The sequence below is a fragment of the Corvus hawaiiensis genome, chromosome 5 (genome assembly GCF_020740725.1).
Source record: "Corvus hawaiiensis isolate bCorHaw1 chromosome 5, bCorHaw1.pri.cur, whole genome shotgun sequence".
Classification (NCBI taxonomy): Eukaryota; Metazoa; Chordata; class Aves; order Passeriformes; family Corvidae; genus Corvus; species Corvus hawaiiensis.
Window position 1 is genome coordinate 2,095,234 of NC_063217.1, and position 25,091 is coordinate 2,120,324.

The 25,091-nt window shown below is 63.1% G+C and overlaps 1 protein-coding gene across 7 annotated transcripts; it reads right to left on the reverse strand.

Annotated features, from left to right (window-relative positions):
* Positions 1 to 2,989: 2,989 nt before the first annotated feature.
* Positions 2,990 to 23,062, reverse strand: LOC125326455 (transcription factor COE4-like). 7 transcript variants are annotated; one of them, XR_007203818.1, is made up of 16 exons: positions 22,910 to 23,062; positions 20,382 to 20,445; positions 20,227 to 20,282; positions 19,938 to 20,011; positions 19,137 to 19,205; positions 13,220 to 13,301; positions 11,609 to 11,726; positions 10,498 to 10,631; positions 10,278 to 10,404; positions 8,806 to 8,894; positions 8,311 to 8,376; positions 6,508 to 6,649; positions 5,858 to 6,037; positions 4,654 to 4,842; positions 3,504 to 3,954; positions 2,990 to 3,427 (listed from the first exon to the last, which is right to left on the reverse strand). XR_007203818.1 is itself a non-coding variant. In XM_048304730.1 (15 exons), exons 1-15 carry the CDS (start codon positions 22,979 to 22,981, stop codon positions 3,884 to 3,886), a joined length of 1,530 nt encoding a protein of 509 aa, XP_048160687.1. In that variant the 5' UTR covers positions 22,982 to 23,062; the 3' UTR covers positions 2,990 to 3,883. The 7 variants fall into 7 exon arrangements, 2 of the variants coding, with proteins under 2 accessions (XP_048160687.1, XP_048160686.1); XR_007203821.1 differs by having other exon boundaries at positions 2,990 to 3,363; positions 3,459 to 3,954; XR_007203819.1 differs by having other exon boundaries at positions 2,990 to 3,363; positions 3,402 to 3,954.
* Between the last annotated feature and the right edge of the window lie 2,029 nt (positions 23,063 to 25,091).

The window sequence follows — 25,091 nt, forward strand, 5'->3', positions numbered from 1 at the left end:
CTGTCCCCCCGTGTGCCACCTGCGTGTCCCCAACAGCCGGGGATGTCCCCAAGAGCCACCAGGATGTCCCCAAGTGCCACCAGGGTGTCCCCAAGTGCCACCAGGGTGTCCCCAAGAGCTACCAGGGTGCCCCCAAAAGCCGGGGGTGTCCCCAAGTGCCACCTGCGTGTCCCCAACAGCCACCAGGATGTCCCCAACACCTGGGTGCGACCCTGTCCCCTCGTGTGCCACCTGCGTGTCCCCAACAGCCGGGGATGTCCCCAAGAGCCACCAGGGTGTCCCAACACCGGTGTTGTGTGCGTGTCCCCTCGTGTGCCACCTGCGTGTCCCCAAGAGCCACGAGGATGTCCCCAAGAGCCACCAGGATGTGCCCAAGAGCCACCTGCGTGTCCCCAACAGCCAGGGGTGTCCCCAAGAGCCACCAAGGTGTCCCCAATGCTGGTGTTGTGTGCGTGTCCCCTCGTGTGCCACCTGCGTGTCCCCAACAGCCGGGGATGTCCCCAAGTGCCACCAGGATGTCCCAACACTGGTGTGTGCGTGTCCCCTCACGTGCCACCTGCGTGTCCCCAAGAGCTACCAGGGTGTCCCCAATGCTGGTGTTGTGTGCGTGTCCCCTCGTGTGCCACCTGCGTGTCCCCAAGAGCCACCAGGATGTCCCCAACACCTGGGTGCGACCCTGTCCCCCCGTGTGCCACCTGCGTGTCCCCAATAGCCAGGGGTGTCCCCAAGAGCCACCAGGGTGTCCCAACACCGGTGTTGTGTGCGTGTCCCCTCGTGTGCCACCTGCGTGTCCCCAAGAGCCACGAGGATGTCCCCAAGTGCCACCAGGGTGTCCCCAACAGCCAGGGGTGTCCCCAAGAGCCACCAAGGTGTCCCCAATGCTGGTGTTGTGTGCGTGTCCCCTCACGTGCCACCTGCGTGTCCCCAAGAGCCACCAGGGTGTCCCCAACACTGGTGTTGTGTGCGTGTCCCCTCACGTGCCACCTGCGTGTCCCCAAGAGCCACCAGGGTGTCCCCAAGAGCCACCAGGGTGTCCCCAACACTGGTGTTGTGTGCGTGTCCCCTCACGTGCCACCTGCGTGTCCCCAAGAGCCACCAGGGTGTCCCCAAGAGCCACCAGGGTGTCCCCAACACTGGTGTTGTGTGCGTGTCCCCTCACGTGCCACCTGCGTGTCCCCAAGAGCCACCAGGATGTCCCCAACACCTGGGCACGACCCTGTCCCCCCGTGTGCCACCTGCGTGTCCCCAACCCCTGGGTGTGTCCCCACGGCCTGTGCCACGTGCGTGTCCCCACCATGAGTGTCCCCATGCCACCTGTGTCCCCCCACACCTGATGGGACGCGTGCCACGTGTCCCCAACACCCGTGAGTGTCCCCAGGGCATGTGTCACGTGTGTCCCCACCACCTGAGTGTCCCCGTGGCATGTGCCACGTGTGTCCCCACCACCTGTCCCCACAGCGAGTGCCACACGCGTGTCCCCGTGTCCCATCCGTGTGTCCCCAACACCTGAGACCGTCCCCGCCACCGGTGCCACGTGCGTGTCCCCACCACGTGTCCCCAACCCCTGTGAGTGTCCCCAACCCCTGTGCGTGTCCCCATGGCATGTGCCACCTGGGAGTGTCCCCACCACCTGTAAATGTCCCCACCAGCCGTGCCACATCTGTGTCCCCACCACCCGAGTGTCCCCATGACGCGTGCCACCTGTGTCCCCACCACCTGTGACTGTCCCCACCAGTGCTCCCAGTCTACCCCCGCGTGCTCGCGGTGCCACCACCCCCGGCTGGTCACGGTGTCACCCCCGTCCCCACGGGGGTCACGCGGTGTCCCCAGCCACGCTGCCTGCCCCGTGTCGCTGCTCGCTGTCCCCGCCCCGTGTCGCCACCCCCGTGACAGTGCCAGCTGTGCCACCCCCCCCGCGCTGGCACCGCCACCTCCTCCTCATTAACCTTTCTTGATTAACGCAATTAACTCCCGCTCCTCCTGCGCTCATCCCGGCGCGCGGGGGCGGGGGGGAGGTGACAAGAGGTGACACCGCAGCTGGAGGGGACCGGGGGTGGCCTCTGTGGGGTGGGGGGGAGTGGACACGACTGGGGCGGCTCCCGGGGGTCGCGCCCGGAGCATTCCCGGGATTCCAGCGCTGCGAAGGAGCCGGGGGTGGCGGTGGGGACATCACGGCTTTGTCCCCAAGGGGTGGGGACAGCGGGGTGACAGCGGTGTCACCACGCCGGGGGTGACAAAGCCCCGGGAGTCGCAGCTTTTCCACGAGGTCTTTAATTCCCATGGGAGCTCCCCGGCCACTCCCCGCGCCACCTCCGCCAGGGGGGACATTGTCCCCAAGGGTCACCCCCCCCCCCCCCCCCCCCCGCAGAGCCGGGGGGGGACACGCGGTGACACTGAGAGGGGACAGACACGGAGGGGAGGGACACGGGCCACCCCCGAGGGGGGAAAAGGGGGAATGATGGGAATTTTTCCCGTTTTATGTACAAAATTCCCGGCTGGGAGAGGGGACAGGGACATCCAGGGACATCCCCCCCACCCCACGGTGGCCTGGGGTCAAAATAATTCTGCTAATTAACATTGATAATAATGGCGATAATTAATGGCAGGGGACAGGGACTGCAGTGTCCCCAAGGGCCCGGGTGGCACTGGGATCCTGATCCTGGATGGGCAGAGATCCGGGATCTGGGAATCGCAGGGATCCGGGTTCTGGAATGGGATTCTGGAATTGCAGGTGAGGCTCCAGATGTAGAATTAGGGAGAGAGCCGGGACGGGTGGGGGGAGCCAGGTCCTGTCCTGGGGTATCCATCCTATCCTGGAATATCCATCCCAGCCGGAACATCAATCCTGTCTAGGGGTATCCATCCATGGATCCATCCATCCATCCATCCATGGATCCATCAATCCCTCCATCCATCCCTCCATCCATGGATCCATCCATGGATCCATCCATCCCTCCCTCCATCCATCCATGGATCCATCCATCCATCCATCCATCCCTCCCTCCATCCATCCATCCATCCCTCCCTCCATCCATCCATCCCATTCCACATCATCCCACCTACCCAGGCTCATCCATGTTTTCCTTCTACATCCCTCTAAATTGTCGATATCCATCTTGCTCCAGAAAATCCGTCCCATCTGGAATATCCCACCCACCTGGAGCATCCATCCTATTCCAAAGCATCCATCCCATCCTGGAGCACCCATCCCACCTTGGATCATCCATCCCATCCAAGATCATCCATCCTTTTCCAGAGCTTCCATCCCACCTTGGATCCTCCATCCCACCTGGATCTTCCATCCCACCTGGATCTTCCATCCTATTCCAGAGCTTCCATCCCACCTTGGATCATCCATCCCACCTTGGATCATCCATCCTTTTCCAGAGCTTCCATCCCACCTTGGATCATCCATCCCACCTTGGATCTTCCATCCTTTTCCAGAGCTTCCATCCCACCTTGGATCATCCATCCCACCTTGGATCATCCTTCCCATCCTGGACCATCCTTCCCACCTTGGATCATCCCCTCTATCCCAGATCATCCATCTCACTTGGACCATTCCTCCTCCCATCCTGGCACCTCCATCCTGCGCCCTCCGCTGCCCCCCATTCCCGGCTCTCTCCTCCTCTTCCTGAGGCCAAACCCGGGAATTTTGGCTCATTCCAGGATTTCCCCAACTCCCCCCTCAGCCAGGCTGGGCCGGGGTCACCCAGGGTGGGGACATCGCGGGGCTGGGTCCCCTCATCCCGTTCCGTGTGGCGGCTCCAGTGCCATCCCAGCTCCGAGGGGTGGGCACAGGGGACAGGGATGTCCCCAGTCCGTGTCCCCGCTGCTGTCCCAGTGGGATGGGGGGTGCAGAGCCCCTCCGGATATTCCATCCTTAGGAATAGGCCAATCCCTGGAGCGGCCGAGCCGGAGCGTGGAATTTGTCCGAGTCCTCGAAAGCCGGGTCTGGGCAGGGCAGGGACAGCATCAGCCAGGGGACACTGGGGACACTGGGGGACAGGGGCGAGGGTGGCATGGGACAACCCCATGGGCATAACACGGGTATGGATACCAGGCAGGGGGTGCGGTGACACTGGGGACACGCCATGGGGCAGGGGGGACTCGGGGTGGGTGTCGGGGTCACTGGTGACCTTGGGGACACTGGGGACACGAGGGGTCAGGGACAAGGGTGACCCAACCATGTCCATGGTCAGGACACTGGGCAGGTAGTGGGATCACAGTGACACCGAGGTTCTTCTGGGATAGGGGCACACAGGAGTGGCCATTGGGGACATTGGGGGACCTTTGGGGACGCTGGGGACCTTGGGGACACTGGGGACACTGGGAGAGAGGGACAAGGGTGCCACAGGGCCCATGTACAGGACATCAGGCAGTACCAGGAGTGACACCGGGGACCCTCCATGGCGCACGAGCCACCCGGGGCTGGGTGTCAGGGACCTTGGGGACCTTGGGGACACTGGGGACACTGGGGACACGAGGGGTCAGGGACAAGGGTGACCCAACCATGTCCATGGTCAGGACACCGGGCAGGTACTGGGATCACAGTGACATCGTGGTCCCTCCATGGGGCAGAGGCCACTCAGGGCTGGGTGTTGGAGACCTTGGGGACCTTGGTGGCCCTGGTGGCCTTGGGGACAGTCTCACCTTGCAGGGCGCTGGCGCAGGGCGGGGGGGAGCCCGGTGGCCGCAGCACGGGGGCGAAGGCGCTCTTCTGCTTCACGGCCGAGATCATCGTCACCGGCGAGAAGGAGAAGCCACCAGGCGGGGTGGCCGCGCCAGGACCCGAGGTGACAGTGACCGACGAGGTGCCCAGCGGGGGACTGGCAGGCAGGACTGCGGGGACACCGCGCACGGCTCGGGGACGGGACAGGGGACACCGCGCAGGGACGGGATGGGGACGGGGACAAGGAGAGAGGCAGGAAAAGGGACAAGGATGGGGCCGGGACAGGGACAGGGATGGGGACAGGGAAGGGGACAGGGATGGGGACAGGGATGGGGACAGAGACAAGGACAGGACTGGGACAGGGAAGGGGACAGGGATGGGGACAGGGGCAGTGATGGGGACAGTGATGGGGCAGGGACGGGGCTGGGACAGGGCTGGGGACAGGGACAGGGCTGTCCCACCTCAGCTGGCCATGTCCCCGCTCCCTCTCTTGCCCTCAGTGATGGTTTTGGGGACCCCCAGGGCTCCCACAACGACTTTTGGGACCCCCTGGGACCACCCATCACTTCAGGAACCCCCCAGGGGTGTCACATGACTTTGGGGACCCGCAGGAACCCCACAATGGCTTTGGGGGACCCCTTGGGCCCTCCCGTGACTTTGGGGACTCCCAGGGACCCCACAATGGCTTTGGGGACCCCTTGGGGCTCTCCCATGACTTTGGGGACCCCCAGGAACCCCACAATGGCTTTGGGGACCTGCCGGGGCTGGCACCTGTTGGGACCTTCCCCCAAGGACCCACCCATGACTTTGGGGACCCCACAGGGCTGTCACATGACTCTGGGGACCCCCACGGCCCCCCCATGACCTCAGGTCCCCCCCCCCCCCAGAAACCCCACAATGACTTTGGGGACCCCTTGGGACCCTCCCGTGACTTTGGGGACTCCCAGAGACCCCGCAATGGCTTTGGGGACCCCTTAGGACCCTCCCATGATTTTGGGGACACCCCAGGGTTGTCACATGGCTTTGGGGACCCCCCCAGGAACCCCACAATGACTTTGGGGATCCCCCCCAGGTTTGGCTTACGGCTTTGGGACACTCTGGGCTTGGCCTATGACTTCAGGAACCCCCCAGGAACCCCACAACGACTTTGGGGACCCCCCAGGACCCCCCCTTGGTGTCACTCACTGGCGTAGGGGGAGGTGGCCGTGGAGCCGCTCAGGAAGCTCGGGGGGGACCCGGGGACGCCCAGCCCGGCCATGGTGGCCCCGCCGAAGCCGCCGGTAGCCCCGGCGAAGCCTGGCTGGGGGGCCGAGCCCGGGGGGCCGAACCCTCGCGCCGGGGGGGACCCGGGGCTGCGCGAGAACCCTGCGGGGACAGCGACACGGTGGCATCACCTGGGGAGGGGACAGAGACTCTCCGGACCCCCCCCCCCCCCCGAGGCCACCGCGCATCTTTTTGGGAGCCCTGAGGGGACAGCGACACGGTGGCACCACCTGCGGAGGGGACAAAGACTCTCTGGAACCACCCCCCCGAGGCCACCGCGAGGCCACCGCGCATCTTTTTGGGAGCCCTGAGGGGACAGGGACAGGTGGCACCGACCGGAGAGGGGACAGAGACCACCCCCGCCACCCCGAGGCCACCGCGCACTTTGGTCCCAGCCCTGCGGGGACAGCGACACGGTGGCATCACTTGGGAAGGGGACACGGTGCCCCCGGGGTCACCGCGCGTCTTACGGGGTGGGAGCCCTGAGGGGACAGGGACAGGTGGCACCGCCCAGCCAGGCCACAAAGGCCACCCCGAGGCCACCCCGAGGCCACCGCGAGGCCACCGCGCACCTTGCTCGGAGCCCTGCGGGGAGTCGCCCATGGCGAGGCCGAGCTGTCCCCCGCCGAAGGAGGGGACAGTGACATGCGCGGGGGCCCTGGGGACACTGTAGAGAGCCTCGGCCACATCGGCCGCCCGCTTCAGCAGCACGTCCTGGGGACACGGCGGCGTCACCGAGCGGGGTGGCACCGCTTGGTGGCACCTCTGGGTGGCACCCGGCCGTGGCACCCACCGGCGTCACCCTCCAGGAGAGAGTCGCCTCACAGTGCCAGCCCTCGGTGTCACCCCACAGCGTCACCCCTCGGTGTCACCCTTCAGTGTCACCTCTCAGGGCCACCCTACAGTGTCAACCCACAGTGTCACCCCTCGGTGTCACCCCACAGCGTCACCCCTCGGTGTCACTCTTCGGTGTCGTCCCACGGAGTCACCCCTTGGTGTCACCCTTCAGTGTCACCTCTCAGTGCCACCCTGCAGTGGCACTCCCCAGTGTCACCCCACAGCGTCACCCCTCGGTGTCACCCCACAGCGTCACCCCTTGGTGTCACCCTGCAGTGTCACCTCTCAGTGCCACCCTGCAGTGGCACTCCCCAGTGTCACCCCACAGTGTCACCCCTCCATGGTGCCCCACAGTGTCACCTCTCAGTGTCACCCCTTGATGCCACCCTTCAGTGTCACCCTTCAGTGTCACCCTCCAGCACAGCATCACTCTTCAGTGTCACCCCAAAGTGTCACCTTCCAGCACAGCGTCACCCTTCAGTGTCACCCTTCAGTGTCACCCTCCAGCACAGCATCACTCTTCAGTGTCACCCTCCAGGACAGTGTCACCCCTCAGTGCCACCCCTCAGTGTCGCCCTCCAGCACAGCATCACCCTTCAGTGTCACCCCTCGGTGTCACCCCTCGGTGTCACCCCTCGGTGCCACCCTTCAGAGTCACCTCTCAGTGTCACCCACCGGCATCACCCTCCAGCACTGTGTCACCCCTCGGTGTCACCCCTCGGTGCCATCCCACAGAGTAACCCCTTGGGGTCACCCTAAAGTGTCACCTCTCAGTGCCACCCCTCAACGGTGCCCCACAGTGTCACATCTTGGTGCCACCCCACAGTGTCACCTTCAGCATGACCCCACAGTGCCACCCCTCAGTGCCACCCTTCAATGTCACCTCACGGTGTCACCCTTCAGTGTCACCCCACCACCTGGGGTGACCCCGGGATGGGCCGGGGGCTTCTGGGACTGTCCCAGCTCGTGTCACCTCCCGGGGCACCCATGGGTCCTGGTGTCCCCAGATGTGCCAGGGCTGGGAGTGGGGTGGGGGACAGGGACCCTCCAGATGTGGCAGGGGGGACCCAAGGGGGTTCCCAGGGTGGGGATCCCAAGGGGGTCCTGGGGGGAATTGAGGGTGGTCCCGGGGGGATTCTGGGGGTGCTGTGAGGGACTGGGGGGTCCTGGGGTGGGGGGGTCACGGGGGTGTCGCAGGGTGGGGGGTCCAGGAGGGTCCCAGGGTGTCCCCAGGGGTCCCAGGGGGTCCCGGGGGTGTCCCAGGATGGGAGGTCCCAGAGGGTCCTGGGGGAAACTGGGGGGGGGAGGGAGGGGGTCCCAGGGAGGTTCCAGAGGGGTCCCAAGGGGATCCCAGGGGACGGGGGGGGATGAGGGGGGGTTATCCCAGGGTGAGGGGTCCCGAAGGGAACGGGGGGGGGGGGGGGGTCTCAGGGGCGTCCCAGAGTGGGGGATCCCAGTGGGTCCCAGTGGGTGACTGGGGGAGCGTTATCCCAGGGTGGGGGGTCCCAGAGGGGTCCCAGGGAGGGGGTCCTGCAGACCTGGTTGCTGTGGGGGACCCCATAAAGCGCCTCCACCAGGTCGGCCGCGCGCTTCAGCAGCACCTCCTGGGGACAGGGAGGGGCCAGAAGGGTCAGGGGGGAGTTCACCCCTAGCCCACCCCCCATGACCCCCCCATGACCCCCCACAGCCGCCTCAAAGCCCCCCCATTCTGTGTCCCCAATGACCCCCCGTGTCCCCAAGCCCCCCATGACCACCCCATGTCCCCCCATTCTGTGTCCCCAATGATCTCCCCGTGTCCCCCCTGTGTCCCCAACTCCCCTGTGGCCACCCCATGTCCCCCATGGTCACCCCCCATTGTGTCCCCAATGCCCCCCTGTGTCCCCAACCCTCACCGCCCCCCAACCCTCCCTGCCCCAAACTCTGCCAGACCCGGGGGGACACAAAACTGTCACCCCCTCCCTGTCCTTTGCTCCCCGGGATGTCCCTGTCCCCTGGCTGTGTCACCACATCCCAGGGGTGTCCCTGTCCCCTACCTTGGGCAGGCGCTCGGGGTCCCCGGGGTGCCGCGGGATCACCTTCTGCAGCCGCTGGAACCCGTAATCGATGGTGGGCTCGTTCAGGGCTGGGGACAGGGGACACCGACGGGTCACTGTCACCGGGGCTGGGTCATTGGCCCCTTCCCGGGGGCCAGGACATTGTCCCAAGGGGCCGGGTCACTGTGTCACATTGTCCCAAGGTCCCGGGTGTCTGTGTCACTGTCACAGGGATTTGTGTCCCCATCCCACGAGTCCGTGTCACAGTCCCAGGTGCTTCCATCCCAATCCCAGGTGCCTCCATCCCAATCCCAGGTGCCTCCATCCCAATCCCAAAACGTTTTATCCCAATTCCAGGGCTCTCCATCCCAATCCCAGGTCTCTCCATCCCAATCCCCAAAGTCCCCATCCCAATGTCCCCATCCCAACCCCAATGTCCTCCATTCCCCATCCTGCAGTCCTCATCCCCATCCCGATGTTCCCACCCCAATCCCAGTGTCTCCATCCCAATGTGTCCATCCTGATATCCCCATTCCAACCCCAATGTCCCCATTCCGATGTCCCCACTCCAATCCCGATGTCCCCATCCCAATGTCCCCATCCCAATGTCCCCATCCCGATATCCCCATCCCGATATCCCCATCCCGATATCCCCATCCCGATATCCCCATCCCAACCCCAGTGTCCCCATCCCCATCCTGATGTCCCTTCCCCAATTCCAATGTCTCCATCCTGATGTCCCCATCCCAACCTCAATGTCCCCATCCCCATCCTGATATCCCCATCCCAACCCCAATGTCACCATCCTGATGTCCCAACCCCAATCCCAATGTCCCCATCCCGATGTTGCCATCCCAATGTCCCCACCCCAATCCCAATGCCTCCATCCCGATGGCCCCATCCCAATGTCCCCGATCCCGATGCCCCCATCCCAATGCCCCCATCCCGATCCCAGTGCCCCCACCCCAATCCCGATGTCCCCAATCCCGATGTCCCCACCCCGATGCCCCCACCCCGATGCCCCCACCCCGATGTCCCCATTCTGATGTCCCCATTCCGATGTCCCCACCCCGATCCCAATGCCTCCATGCCGATGTCCCCAATCCTGATGTCCCCACCCCGATGTCCCCACCCCAATGTCCCCACCCCAATGTCCCCAATCCCAATGTCCCCAATCCCAATGTCCCCACCCTACTGTCCCCACCCTACTGTCCCCACCCCGATGTCCCCACCCCGATGTCCCCACCCCGATGTCCCCATTCCGATGTCCCCACCCCGATCTCAATGCCTCCATCCCGATGTCCCCAATCCCGATGTCCCCATCCCAATGTCCCCTCCCCGATCCCAATGCCTCCAACCCGATGTCCCCACCCTGACGTCCCCAATCCTGATGTCCCCAATCCCGATGTCCCCAATCCCGATGTCCCCAATCCCAATCCCAATGCCTCCATCCCGATGTCCCCACCCCTCACCGGTGTAGACGAAGCGTCCGGGGGCGCCCTTGCAGAAGTGCTTGGCCTTGTAGGACAATGTCACCTCCACAACCCCCGGGATGTGGCGGGGGGGGGTCTGCACGCGGATGGCGTGGGGGGTGATGAGCTGCGGGGGGGGACACGGCCTCAGCCCGGCCCGCGGTGTCCCCAGGCTGTCCCCAAGCTGTCCCCGGGCCACCCCCAGGCCCCGTCCCCGTACCTCGCTCCACACCAGGACGGTGCCGAAGAGCACCTGGAGGCCATCGAAAAAGTTGTCCCCGATGACGATGACGGTGGCACCGCCCGTGGTCCAGCCCTCGCTGGGGCTGATGGCCTTGATGCAGGGGGTGGCTGCTGGAGGGGACAGGGACAGCGATGGTGGGGACGGGGACAGCGATGGTGGGGATGGGGACAGCGATGGCGGGGACAGGGAGGGGTGGGGGGGTTGGGGAGATGGGCAAAGAGGGGACAGGCATGGGGACACAAGGACACGAATGGGGACACGGGGACAGGCGTGGGGACACAAGGACAGGCATGGGGACATGGGCATGGATTGGGACAGGCAGGGGGGACACAGGGAATGGACAGGGATGGGGACAGACACAGGTGGCCGTGGACACACAGACACGGACTGGGACACACAGGTGGCCACAGGGACATGGGGACATGGATAGGGACAGGCATGGGGTCACAGGGACATGGATTGGGACAGACATGGGGACATGGACATGGACGGGGACATGGACAGGGGACACGGGGATGTGGACAGGGATGGGGACAGACAGACATGGATGGGGACAAACACAGGTGGCCACAGGGGCATGGACATGGACACATAAGTGGCCACAGGGACATGGCTGGGGACAGACACACGGACACAGATGGAGACAGCCACAGGTGGCCACAGGGACATGGCTGGGGACAGACACACGGACACAGATGGGGACAATCACAGGTGGCCACGTGGACATGGCTGGTGACAGACCCGTGTGACCACGGTGACAAGGATGGGGACAAACAGAGGTACCCACGGACACCCACCCACGGACGGACACGGACATTGGGGACAGCAGGGTGGGCTCACAGGGGTCACCCAAGGGGTGCCAGGCCACGCTGGGGGGGTCCTAACAAATGTCCCCACCATGTCCCCAACATGTCCCCAGATGGCCACGGTGACACAGAGGGGGAGGTGCCCATGGACACCCAACCACGGACAGGCACGGACACTTGGGGACAGCAGGATGGGGACACAGAGGTCACCCTAGGGGTGCCAGGCCACGCTTGGGGAGTCCCAACACACGTCCCAAAGATGTCCCCAGGTGTCCCCTGACCTTCGGAGGGGTCAAGGCGCCGGGCGCGCCGGCCATGCTTGGAGTTGTTGTGGACGAACATATTGTCGGACACGGCCAGCACGTGGCCGTCCACGTGCACCGTGGTGGACACCACAACCTACAGGGGACAAGGGACACAGTCACCCGCGCTGTCCCCTGCCCTGGCACAGGGGTGTCCCCTTCCCTGGCACGGCCGTGTCACACCATGGCGGGGCTGTGAGTGGGGTCCCCGTGGTGTCCCCAAGGTGTCCCCTCCTCGTCACAGCCGTGTCACACCATGGCGGGGCTGTGAGTGGGGTCCCCGTGGTGTCCCCAAGGTGTCCCCTCCTCGTCACAGCCGTGTCACACCATGGCGGGGCTGTGAGTGGGGTCCCCGTGGTGTCCCCCTGGTGTCCCCCCTCACCTGGGGTCTCCAGCCCCCCCCAAGGGGACCCCCAGATTGCCGAAGTCCCTCCTAGGACACCCCAAACCCTCCTTAGGGCCACCTCCGTGTCCCCAAGTTTGCCACAGGGACCCCCCAGACCCCCAGGTTCCCCCTTGGGACCACCCCAAGTTCCCCCAGGGGACCCCAAACCCCCTTAGGGTCACTCCAGGTTCCCCCCAGACCCCCAAGTTCCCCCCAGGGACCCCCAGAGATCTCACCAGAGAACCCCTCCCAGCCCCTCCAGGAGACCCCAAACCCCCCTGAGGCCCCCTCGGGGCCACCTCAAGTCTCCTCAGGGGACCCCAAACCCCCTTTAAGGCCATCCCCAGCCCCACCAGGAGACCCCAAACCCCCCTTAGGGCCACCCCCAGCCCCTCCAGGAGACACCAAATCCTCCTGGGACCCCCTCAAGGACCCCCCCAGCCTCCCCAGACGACCCCAAACCCCCTTTTAGGGACCACCCAGCCCCTCCAGCAGACCCCAAACCCCCTCGGGCCACCTCAACCCCACCCCAGCCCCCCAGGGGACCCCAAACACCCCTTAGGATCATTCCCAGCCCCCCCCCCGGACAACCCCAAACCTCCTCAGGGACCCCCCCCTAGATGACCCCAAACCCCCTTAGGACCATCCCCAGCCCCCCAAACGACCCCAAACCCCTTTGGGACTACTCCCATCCCTTCCAGCAGCCCCCAACCCCCTTTTAGAACCACCCCAACCCCCCCCATCCCCTAAAAGGGAACTCCCCCCCCATCCCCGTCCCCCCCTAATCCCACAAACCCCCCCCCCCCCTTTTTTTCCCCGCCGCGCCGATGCCTCGATGCAAATGGGGTCGTTAATCACCGAAATGTCATAATTAACATCTCGTTACCGAGCCCTGATGAACCTCGGGAGGGGGGGGCCAGGACCCAGCTGCGACCAGGAAAGGGGGGAGGGGGCGAAGAGATTTTTGGGGTTTTCGGGGCGGATTTGGGGTTTTTTTTTTATAGGGCGGCGGGAATTTTTTTAGGGTGGTGGTGAATTTTAGCATTTTCAAAGGGGTCGAGGGGAATCGGGGACTCGATTCCCCCCCTGAATGGGGGGGAATCGAGTCCCCGATTCCCCTCGACCCCTTTGGGAAATCTTTTGGGGTTGCCCACACCCCTTTTAGGATCCCCTCCACCCCTCTTCTTGATGTCCCCAAGTGTCACCTGGAAGCGCCGCATGTCCCGCGGGTTCCCGGCGTTTTTCAGGCAGTTCTGGTTGCACTTGAGGAAAAACTTGAGGAAAAACCTGGGATTGGGGGAAAAAAAAAAGGGGGGGACGACAAAAGTGTCACCAGTGTCCCCATCCCGATGTCCCTTTCCATCCCTGTCCCGCTGTCCCTGTCCCCATCCCGGTGTCCCCATCCCAATATCCCATCCTGTCCCCACCCCATCCTATCCCACCTTGTCCCCATCCTTCTGTCCCACTTTGGCCCCATCCCAATGTCCCATTCTGTCCCTATCCCATTGTCCCCGTCCTGTCCCTGTCCACTGTCCCCATCCCAATGTCCCATTCTGTCCCCATCCCAATGTCCCTGTCCACTGTCCCCATCCCACTGTCCCCATCCCAATGTCCCATTCTGTCCCCATCCCAATGTCCCTGTCCTGTTCCTGTCCACTGTCCCCATCCCACTGTCCTATTCTGTCCCCATTCTGCTCTCCCATCTTGTCCTCATCCCTCTGTCCCCTCCTGTCCCATCTCTCTGTCCCACTTTGTCCCCATCCCACTGTCCCCACCTTGTCCCCATCCCACTGTCCCCAACCCAGTGTCCCATTCTGTCCCTATCCCGTTGTCCCCGTCCTGTCCCCATCCCGGTGTCCCCATCCTTCTGTCCCCTCCTGTCACCATCCCACTGTCCCACCCCATCCCCATCTCTCTGTCCTGCTCTGTCCCCATCCCACTGTCCCACCTTGTCCCTATCCCACTGTCCCCATCCCAGTATCCCATTCTGTCCCCATTCTGCTGTCCCATCTTGTCCCCATCCCTCTGTCCTCTCCTGTCCCATCCCTCTGTCCTGCTCTGTCCCCATCCCGTCCCTATCCTGTTGTCCCCCTTCCAATGTCCCCATCCTGTCCCCACCCCATCCTCTCCCACCTTGTCCCCATCCCACTGTCCCTGTCCCCATCCCAGTATCCAATTCTGTCCCAATCCCACTGCCCCATCCCATTCTGCTGTCCCCATCCCATTGTGCCACCCTGTCCCCATCCCACTCTCCCCATCCCAGTCCTGTCTCATCCCATCCCGGTGTCCTTCCCTGTCCCCATCCCAGTCCCATCTCATCCCAGTGTCCCCATCCCAGTCCCATCCCATCCCAGTGTCCCATTCTGTCCCCATCCCATCCCGGTGTCCCTCCCTGTCCCCATCCCAGTGTCCCCATCCCAGTGTCCCTCCCTGTCCCCATCCCAGTCCCATCCCATCCCAGTGTCCCTCCCTGTCCCCATCCCGCTGAGGGTGGCACTGGGACACCCCTGGGAACATCGGGATCCTTGGGCCCATCCCTGGGGGTCACATGGGGTTTGGGGACACCCCGGGGAACCCGATGGGGGTCACCCCCCGGTCAGGCTGGGGGGACACGGAGGGGGTGCCAGGGAACGGGGATCCCACAAAAAGGGGGATCCCAAGCAAAAGAGATCCCACAAAAAGGAGGTCCCAGAAAAAGGGGATCCCATGGAAAAGGGGTCTCAGGGAATAGGGATCCCACAAAAAGGGGATCCCATGGCATGAGGGTCTCCTCATGGAAAGGGGATCCCAGAAAAAGGGGATCCCATGGAAAAGGGGTCTCAGGGAATGGGGATTCCACAAAAAGGGGATTCCAGAAAAAGGGGATTCCAGGGATCCGACAAAAAAGGAGTTACATGGAAAGAGGGCCCTACAAAAAGGAGGAACAGGGAACACGGATCCCACAAAAAGGGGATCCCAGGGAAAGGTGGTCCCAGAAGAGGAGGGTCCCAGAAAAAGGGGATCCCTTGGAAAAGGGGTCCGACAGGAAGGGGTTTCCAGGGAAAGTTGGTCCTATAGGGATCCCATGGATGAGGGGATCCCACAAAAAGGGGATCCCATGGAGTTGGGATCACATTGAAGGAGGGTCCCATGAAGGGGGGATCCCATGGAAAGGGGATCTCATGGAAAAGGGGATCCCACAGAAAGGAGATCCCACAGTGTGGGGGTCCCATGGAATGGGGATCCCATGGAAAATAAGTCCCACAAAAAGGGGCTCCCACGGATGAGGGGGTCCCACAGAAAGGGGTTTCCCACGGAAAAGGGGGAATCCCCCAAAAAGCAGATCCCATGGAAAGGGGTACCACGGAGGGAGGGGCCACAGGGAAAGAGGATCCCATGGAATGCGGGTCCCACAGTGAGGGGCTACCCATGGAAAGGCGGATCCCAAAAAAAGGTGGATCCCAAGGAAATGGGGATCCCACAAAACAAGGGCTCTCATTTAGAGGATCCCATGGAAAAGGAATTCCAGGGAAAAAGGATCTCACACTGAGGGGGTCCTGACCCCACAGAAAGGGGGTCCCACCCTATGGGACAACACAGGAAAAGGGGCGGATCCCCATTCCTCCCATTCCCATCATTCCATTCCCACCCCACGGGCGGCAATCAGGGCAAGGAAGGAGCTGGAAAACGCCCGGAAAAACGCACAGAAAATGCTGGAAAACGCTGGAAAACGCTGGAAAACACCCGGAAAACACCCGGAAAACACCCGGAAAACACCCGGAAAACATGGAAAATGGCTGGAAAACAACTGGAAAACACCTGGAAAATGGCTGGGAAATACCCAGAGAACACCCGGAAAACACTGGGAAATGGCTGGAAAACAACTGGAAAGTATCCGGAAAACGCCCGGAAAAGGGCCAAAAAATGCCTGGACAATGCCGGAAAACACCTGGAAAACACTGGAAAACGCCTGGAAAAAGCTGGAAAACGCCCGGAAAATACCTGGAAACACCTGGAAAACACTGGAAAACACTGGAAAACGCCTGGAAAATGCCCAGGAAAAGCTGGAAAACACCCGGAAAACGCTGGAAAACAACTGGAAAATGGCTGGGAAACGCCTGGAAAATAGCTGGAAAATAGCCAGAAAACAGCCGGAAAATGGCTGGAAAACGCTTGGAAAATGCCCGGAAAAGGGCCAGAAAATGCCTGGAAAACGCCGGAAAACACCTGGAAAATACTGGAAAACAGCTGGAAAACACTGGAAAACAACTGGAAAACGCCTGGAAAATACCCGGAAAAAGCTGGAAAACGCCCGGAAAAAGCTGGAAAACAACTGGAAAACGCCCGGAAAAGGGCCAGAAAATGCCGGAAAACACCTGGAAAACACTGGAAAACGCCTGGAAAAAGCTGGAAAACGCCTGGAAAATTCCCGGAAAACGCTCCCACCATTCCTGGGCCAGCGAGCCCTGGGGGGATCCCCCAAATCCCAAAAAACACCCCCCAAATCCCCCCCAAATCCCCCAAATCCCGATCCCATCTTGGGGGGGTGGAGGGGGGGGGGGGGAGGGCTGGGGCTGAACCCCCGCGAGTTAAAAATACGGGGCCGGCGCATTAATTAGCATCGCTAATTACCATTGAATATGCAAATGCCCGGCGCCGCTGCCGAGCACCTTCTGCTCGCGGCGCATAAATTTGAATACGCAATTTGCATAATCGTGGCTAATTAATGAGAAGCGTCAATTTTCGCTGCCGGGTAATTTGATTAACGCCGCGAGAGGGGCACTTAGCGCGCTCTCAAACCAGCGGGGCTGGCCCGGGGGGGGACACGGGGGGGGGACACGGGGGGGACCGGGGGACGGGGCGGGAGGGGGAAGGGACACGCCTGGCCCTGCGTGACCCCCCGAAAGGGCTGGGGATACCCCAAAAAGGGCTGGGGATTGGGGACAAGAGATTGGGGACACGTCCGGAACTCGGTGACACCCCAAAAGGCATGGGGGACACCCCAAAAGTTCTGGGAGTGGGGAGAGGGGGATTGGGGACGTGTCTGGCACTCAGTGACACCCCAAAAGGCATGGGGGACACCCCAAAAGTTCTGGGAGTGGGGACGTGTCTGGCACTCAGTGACACCCCAAAAGTTCTGGGGATGGGGACGTGTCTGGCACTCAGTGACACCCCAAAAGGCATGGGTGACACCCCAAAAGTTCTGGGAGTGGGGACGTGTCTGGCACTCAGTGACACCCCAAAAGGCATGGGGGACACCCCAAAGGTTCTGGGATGGGGACATGTCTGGCACTGGGTGGCACCCCAAAAGTTCTGGGGATAGGGAGAGGGAGACTGGGGACACGTCCGGAACTCGGTGACACCCCAAAAGGCATGGGGGACACCCCAAAAGTTCTGGGAGTGGGGACGTGTCTGGCACTGGGTGACACCCCAAAAGGCATGGGGGACACCCCAAAAGTTCTGGGAGTGGGGAGAGGGGGTTGGGGACGTGTCTGGCACTCAGTGACACCCCAAAAGGCATGGGTGACACCCCAAAAGTTCTGGGGATGGGGACGTGTCTGGCACTCAGTGACACCCCAAAAGGCATGGGGGACACCCCAAAAGTTCTGGGGACGGGGACAGGGAGACTGGGGATGTGTCTGGCACTCAGTGACACCCCAAAGGTTCTGGGATGGGGACAGGGAGACTGGGGACGTGTCTGGCACTGGGTGACACCCCAAAAGGCATGGGGGACACCCCAAAAGTTCTGGGGATGGAGACGTGTCTGGCACTGGGTGACACCCCAAAAGTTCTGTGGATGGGGACAGGGAGACTGGGGACACCTCAGAAGTCTTGGGGCTGTTGGGGGGGACAGGTTGGGGACACTCCTGGGACTGGGTGACACCCCCAGAAGTCCTGGGTGATCCCCCTCCAAAAGCCTTGGGAGTGGGGGGATTGGGGACACCCCAAAAGTCCTGGGAATAGGGACAAGGGACTGGAAACACGCCTTGGGTGACCCCCCAAAAGTCGTGGGAATGGGGACAGGGGACTGGGGACACCCCAAAAGCCCTGGGACTGGGGAGAGGGGGTTTGGGGACGCGCCTGGCCCTGCGGGACCCCCTGAAAGGGATGGGAGTGGGGGGACAGGTTGGGGGCACCCCAAAAGCCCTGGGAATAGGGGGGACAGGTTGGGGACACGCCTGGAACTGGGTGACCCCAAGAAAGCCTTCAGTGACACCCCGAAAGCCCTGGGAGTGAGGACAGGGGATTGGGGCCACCCCAAAAGTCCTGGGGCAGGTTGGGGGACACGCCTGGAACTGAGTGACCCCCCCAAAAAATTCTGGGGATGGGGGGGACAGGTTGGGGACACCCCAAAAGGCCTGGGGCAGGGGAGGGGGGGATTGGGGACACCCCAGAAGTCTTGGGGGTGGGGGAGACACTCCTGGGACTGGGTGACACCCCGAAAGTCCTGGGAATGGGGACAGGGGATTTGGGACACCCCAAAAGCCCTTGGGAGCAGGTTGGGAACACCCCAAAAGTCCTGGGGATGGGGGGGACACGTTGGGGACACACCTGGCCCTCAGTGACACCCAGGAAGCCCTGGGACTGGAGGGGACACAGGGACATTTGGGGACATTTGGGGACATTTGGGGACACTGCCACCAGCCGCCGGGATGTCACCTCCCAGGCGGACACCAGTCCCGGGGGGTTGAGGGGGTCACAGGACCTTCCCCCCGAGCACCCCAAAAGTGCCACCGTGGGGACAGCCCCAGGACACCTGCGGGACACGGGGACAGTGGCAGTGACAAGGGCATCGTGGTCCTGACACCCCCGGGCTTGGCGGCACCAGCAAGGTGACACCGGGACAGGCAGGAGGGGACAGGGACAGAGGGACCTCGGTGGCCTCAAGGATGGGGACACGGCCACCCCCGGCATGTCCCCAACGCGCTGGTGCCACCCCCATTACCGGTGTGACCCACGGGGACATCTGTCACCCCCCCTGGGGACACCCGGAGCTCCTGCGCTGTCCCCTGCATCGCGTTCCCAAACTTGGGGACACCCCCGGTGGCTGCCACCCCTCCAGGTCCCTGTGAGGTGTTGGGGGTTCCCCTGATGTCCCCCGATGTCCCCAGTGTCCCCCGATGTCCCCAGTGTCCCCAGCACCTGTCGATGATGACGGGGTCCGAGGGCGTCTCGTTGCGGTTCCCGCAGCTCTTCTTGTCACAGCAGCGGCTGGACACGGGGACAGGAGGGGACATCAGGGGACAGCGAGGGCTGAGGGACCCCCAAGGTCCTCATATCCCACCCTCGGACCCCCCACCGTCACTCAGGGGTGGGGACAGAGGGGACACCAGGACAGGGACACTGCAGGGGGGACACTCGGGGGTGTCACTTTTCCACCCCCTTATGGGGTTGGGGACAGATTTGGGGGGTCCTGTGGGGCTCCTTGTCACCCTCGGGTGGCTCTGAAGGGGTTGGGGACCGATCCCTGTCACACCCCGGGTGGCTCTGAAGGGGTTGGGGACCGATCTCTGTCACCTCTGGGTGGCTCCGTGTCACCCTCGGGTGGCTCCGAAGGGGTTGGGGACCGATCCCTGTCACCCTCAGGTGGCTCCGTGTCACCCTCGGGTGGCTCTGAAGGGGTTGGGGACCGATCCCTGTCACCTCCGGGTGGCTCTGAAGGGGGTGGGGACCGATCTCTGTCACCTCTGGGTGGCTCCATGTCACCCTCGGGTGGCTCTGAAGGGGTTGGGGACCGATCCCTGTCACCCCGGGTGGCTCTGAAGGGGTTGAGGACCCACCCCTGTCACTCGGGGGGTGGCCTGTCCCCTTGTCGTGGTGGCTCCCGGGGTTAATTAGTGGCGCTCTCTGGGCTCATTAATTAGCACCGGCTCGGTGACCAAGAGCGAGCACTAAAGGGACCTTGGGGACACCCCTGTCACCCTCCGGGTGTCCCCAACCCACCTGCACATGATCTCGTGGGTCAGCAGCACCCGGCACATCTCGGGGTTCTTGTCCTGCCCCTCGTAAATGATGGCCTGGAGGGGACACCGAGGGGACAGCGGCGACACCAGGGTGGCACCGGGGTGGCACCGGGGTGGCACCCGCCATCCGCCCAGAGCAGGTGACACCGCGGCCAGAGGTGGCCACGGCGACATCCAGATGTTCCCCGAGTAGGGTAAGGGGGATTTGGGGGATCTATGGGAGATTTGAGGCATTTGGGGAATTTATGGGGGATTTGGGGTCTCGGTACCTGCTTGGACATGGAGTCAATGAGGCGCACGTACAAATCCTGCTCGGTCCGGAGCCCTGCGGGGACACCGGGGGGGGGGGGGGTCACCCCGTTTGTCACCTCCCCCTGGGGACACCCCAAAACCCCCCAAAAGCCACCCAAAACCCCGCACGCACCGTTGCTGTAGAGCAGCTGCAGCCGGTAGTGGATGCCATTGTTGGTTTTCTCCCCGTTCTGCTCCTTGGGGTGGGGGGCAAAATTAACGGGGAGGGGTCAGTTGGTCACTGCATGTCCCCTCTGCACCCTCCTGGTCACTCTACACCCTCCTGGTCACTCCATGTCCCTCCATGTCCCCTCAGCACCCTCCTGGTCACTCCATGTCCCTCCAAACCCCCCTGGTCACTCCATGTCCCCTCCGCACCCTCCTGGTCACTCCATGTCCCTCCACGCTCTCCTGGTCACTCTCTGTCCCCTCCGCACCCTCCTGGTCACTCCATGTCTCCCCATACCCTCCTGGTCACTCCATGTCCCCGCTGCACTCTCCTGGTCACTCCCTGTCCCCTCCGCACCCTCCTGGTCACTCCATGTCCCCTCTGCACCTTCCTGGTCACTCTATGTCCCTCCAAACCCCCCTGGTCACTCCATGTCCCCTCCGCACCTTCCTGGTCACTCCATGTCCCCTCCGCACCTTCCTGGTCACTCCATGTCCCCTCCAAACCCTCCTGGTCACTCTGCACCCTCCTGGTCACTCCCTGTCCCCTCTGCACCCTCCTGGTCACTCCCTGTCCCTCTGCACCCTCCTGGTCACTCCATGTCCCCTCCGCACCTTCCTGGTCACTCCATGTCCCTCCAAACCCTCCTGGTCACTCCATGTCCCCTCTGCACCCTCCTGGTCACTCCTTGTCCCCTCCAAACCCTCCTGGTCACTCCCTGTCCCCTCTGCACCCTCCTGGTCACTCCCTGTCCCCTCCGCACCCTCCTGGTCACTCCATGTCCCCTCCGCACCCTCCTGGTCACTCCTTGTCCCCTCCAAACCCTCCTGGTCACTCCATGTCCCCTCTGCACCCTCCTGGTCACTCCATGTCCCCTCCGCACCCTCCTGGTCACTCCTTGTCCCCTCCAAACCCTCCTGGTCACTCCCTGTCCCCTCTGCACCCTCCTGGTCATTCTGCACCCTCCTGGTCACTCCATGTCCCCTCTGCACCCTCCTGGTCACTCCATGTCCCTCCACGCTCTCCTGGTCACTCCATGTCCTCTCCAAACCCTCCTGGTCACTCCATGTCCCCTCTGCACCCTCCTAGTCACTCCTTGTCCCCTCCAAACCCTCCTGGTCACTCCCTGTCCCCTCTGCACCCTCCTGGTCACTCTGCACCCTCCTGGTCACTCCATGCCCCCCCACACCCTCCTGGTCACTCCCTGTCCCCTCCGCACCTTCCTGGTCACTCTGCACTCTCCTGGTCACTCCATGTCCCCCCACACCCTCCTGGTCACTCCATGTCCCCTCTGCACCCTCCTGGTCACTCTATGTCCCCTCCGCACCCTCCTGGTCACTCTGCACTCTCCTGGTCACTCCATGTCCCCCCACACCCTCCTGGTCACTCCATGTCCCCTCTGCACCCTCCTGGTCACTCCATGTCCCCTCCGCACCCTCCTGGTCACTCCATGTCCCCTCCAAACCCTCCTGGTCACTCCCTGTCCCCTCTGCACCCTCCTGGTCATTCTGCACCCTCCTGGTCACTCCATGTCCCCTCTGCACCCTCCTGGTCACTCCTTGTCCCCTCCAAACCCTCCTGGTCACTCCCTGTCCCCTCTGCACCCCCCTGGTCACTCCCTGTCCCCTCCGCACCCTCCTGGTCACTCCATGCCCCCCCACACCCTCCTGGTCACTCCATGTCCCCTCTGCACCCTCCTGGTCACTCTGCACCCTCCTGGTCACTCCATGTCCCCCCACACCCTCCTGGTCACTCCCTGTCCCTTCCGCACCTTCCTGGTCACTCTGCACTCTCCTGGTCACTCCATGTCCCCTCTGCACCCTCCTGGTCACTCCATGTCCCCCCACACCCTCCTGGTCACTCCATATCCCCTCTGCACCCTCCTGGTCACTCCCTGTCCCCTCCAGACCCTCCTGGTCACTCCCTGGTCACTCCACACCCTCCTGGTCACTCCCACCCCACGTGGCCACTCCGGCCTCTCATGAGATGAGCTGGGGCCACTCTCCGGCCTCAGCCACGGCCCCAGAGGGGTTTTGGGTCTATTCGGGGGTTTTGGGGTTTTTGGGGGTTTTTTTCGGGGGGATTGGAGGGTTTTGGGGTGTTTTTTGGGGTTCGAGGGGGTTTTTTGGGAGGTTTTATGGGGGTTTTGACAGTTTCTTTAGGGGAAGGTTGGGTGGTTCTTTGGGGTTTTTTGGGGTTTTGGGGTTTTTTTGGGCGGCTTTGGGGGTTATTTGGGGGTTTTGGGGGGCAGGACTTGAGGTTTTTTTCAGGGACATTGCGGGGTTTTTGGAGGGCTTTGGAGGCTTTTTTGGGAAGTTTTGGAGGTCTTGGGGAGTTGGGTTTTTTGGGCATTTTCTTGGGTTTTTTGGGGGGTGTTTTTTGATTTTTTGGGTTTTTTCGGGGGTGGGTGTTGGGGTTTCTTTTGGGGTTTTTTGGGGGGGGTTTTTGGGGAGTTAGGGAGAGGTTTTGGGGGGCTTTTTGGGGGCGCTCACCCGCTCCTTCTCCACGAAGTCGATGAAGCAGGTGCGCTCCACCTCCACGGGCTGGCCCTGCCGGTCGTACATGGCCAGCACGAAGTGGAAGAAGTTGGACTTGCGCAGGTTGGCCGGCGGCTGCTTCTCGAAGTGAGCCCGGGCCAGCGACACCCCGCTGAAACAGGGCCACGGCATGTGGGGGGGACGGCCAGGACAGCGGGACACCCCAAAACCCAGCACCGCATCCCAGGGAACCCCAAAACCCAGCACCCGGATCCACATCCCCGAAAACCGCAGTCCTGGGGATCCCCGGCACCAGGAACCTCGAGCACCCCATCCTGGGGACCCCCAGTGTCCCAGGATATCCAGAACCCCATTCCCAGCACCCCCAGCACCCCATTACCAGGAACCCCAGAAGCTCCTCCATGGGACACCAGCACCCCATCCCAGGGACCCCCAGAACCCCATCCCAGAGACCCCAATCCCTGAGAACTCCAGTTCTGGGGATCTCCAGCTCCAGGACCCCCAGCACCAGGAACCCCAGAACCTCCTCCATGGGGCATTGCCACCCCCAGCTCCTCCATGGGGATCCGAGAACCCCAGTCCTGGGGACCCCCAGCACCCCAGAACTGGGAATCCCATCACGGGGGCCCCCAGTACCGGGACACGCAGAACCTCACCCCAGCACCCCCAGCACCCCATTATCAGGAACCCCAAAACCTCCTCCGTGGGACACCAGCACCCCATCCCCAGCACCCCCAGCACCCCAAACCCCCAGCTCCCCATCCCTGAGAACCCCAGTCCCAGGGACCCCCCAATGCCCCATCCTGGGGAACCCCCAGCTCCAGGTACCCCCAGAATCCCGGCACGGGGAACCCCCAGCGCCCCATCCCCAGGATGCCCATCCTCGAGAATCCCAGTCCCAGGGATCCCCAGTACTGGGGTGGGACACTGGGAAATCCCATCCTGGGGACCCCCAGCACCCCATTGCCAGGAACCTCCTCCATGGGACACCGGCACCCCGAGAACCCCATTCCCGGGAACCCCCAGAAGCCCATCCCAGGCACCCCCCGCACCCCATTCCCAGGAACCCCACAACCTCCTCCACAGGACACCCCAGTACTGGGACCCCCAGCACCTCCTCCACGGGACTTCTCCTCAGCACCAGCACCCCCAGCACCCCAGAACCCAATCCCAGCACCCCATTACCAAGACCCGCAGCACCCCAGTACTGGGACACCCAAAAACTCTACAGCGGGACCCCCAGCACCCCATCCTGGGGACCCCCAGAACCCCAATACTGGGAGACCCAGAACCTCAGCACTGGGACACCCAAAAACTCAGCACCGGCACCCCTCAGCACCCCATCCCAGGAACCCCCAGTTCGGGGACCCCCAGAACCCAATTTGGGGACTCCCAGCACGAGGACACCTGGAAATTCAGCACCAGGACCCCAGCACCCCATGACCAGGAACCCCAGAACCTCCTCCATGGGACACCAGTACCCCATCCTGGGGACCCCCAGCACCGCAATACTGGGACATCCAGAAACCCAGCACCAGGAACCCCAGGACCCCATCCTGGGCACCCTCAGCACCCCAGTACTGAGAACCCCAGAACCTCCTCTATGGGACACCAGTACCGCATCCCGGGAACTCTCAGCACCCCAGTACAGGGACCCCTGTAAATTTAGCACTGGGACCCCCAAAACTTCCTCCGTAGGACCCCTCGGCACCCCTTTCCAAGACCCCAAACACCCCATCCCAGGGACCTCCAGCACCCCAATACTGGGACATCCAGAAACCCAGCACCAGGAACCCCAGGACCCCATCCCAGGATCCCCAGCACCGCGACACCCAGAACCTCATCCCCAGCACCCCAATACCAAGAACCCCAGAACCTCCTCCATGGGACACCAGCACCCCATCCCGGAGACCCCCAATACCCCAGTACTGGCACACCCCAGGAGCCAGGAACCCCAGAACCTCCTCCACAGGACCCCCAGCACCACAGCACTCAGCAACACCCAAAACCTCAGCAACGGGACCCCCAACACCCCATCCGGGGGACCCCCAGAATCTCCTCCATGGGACCCCAGCACCAGGAACCCCAGTACCCCATCCTGGGGACCCCCAGCACCCCCTCCTGGGGGACCCCTCTAAATTCAGCACGGGGACCCCCAGCACCCCCTCCTGGGGAC

What these genes read in the sequence shown, in the direction of transcription:
- LOC125326455 (XM_048304729.1), bottom strand. Translation starts at nt 22,981, where the DNA reads ATGTACGACCGGCAGGGCCAGCCCGTGGAGGTGGAGCGCACCTGCTTC. An exon ending in CCGTCCTGGTGTGGAGCGAG is followed by an intron (nt 10,405 to 10,497) that starts GTACGGGGACGG and finishes CCCCCCCCGCAG; the next exon opens with CTCATCACCCCCCACGCCAT. An exon ending in CGGACGCTTCGTCTACACCG is followed by an intron (nt 8,895 to 10,277) that starts GTGAGGGGTGGG and finishes CCCTGTCCCCAG; the next exon opens with CCCTGAACGAGCCCACCATC.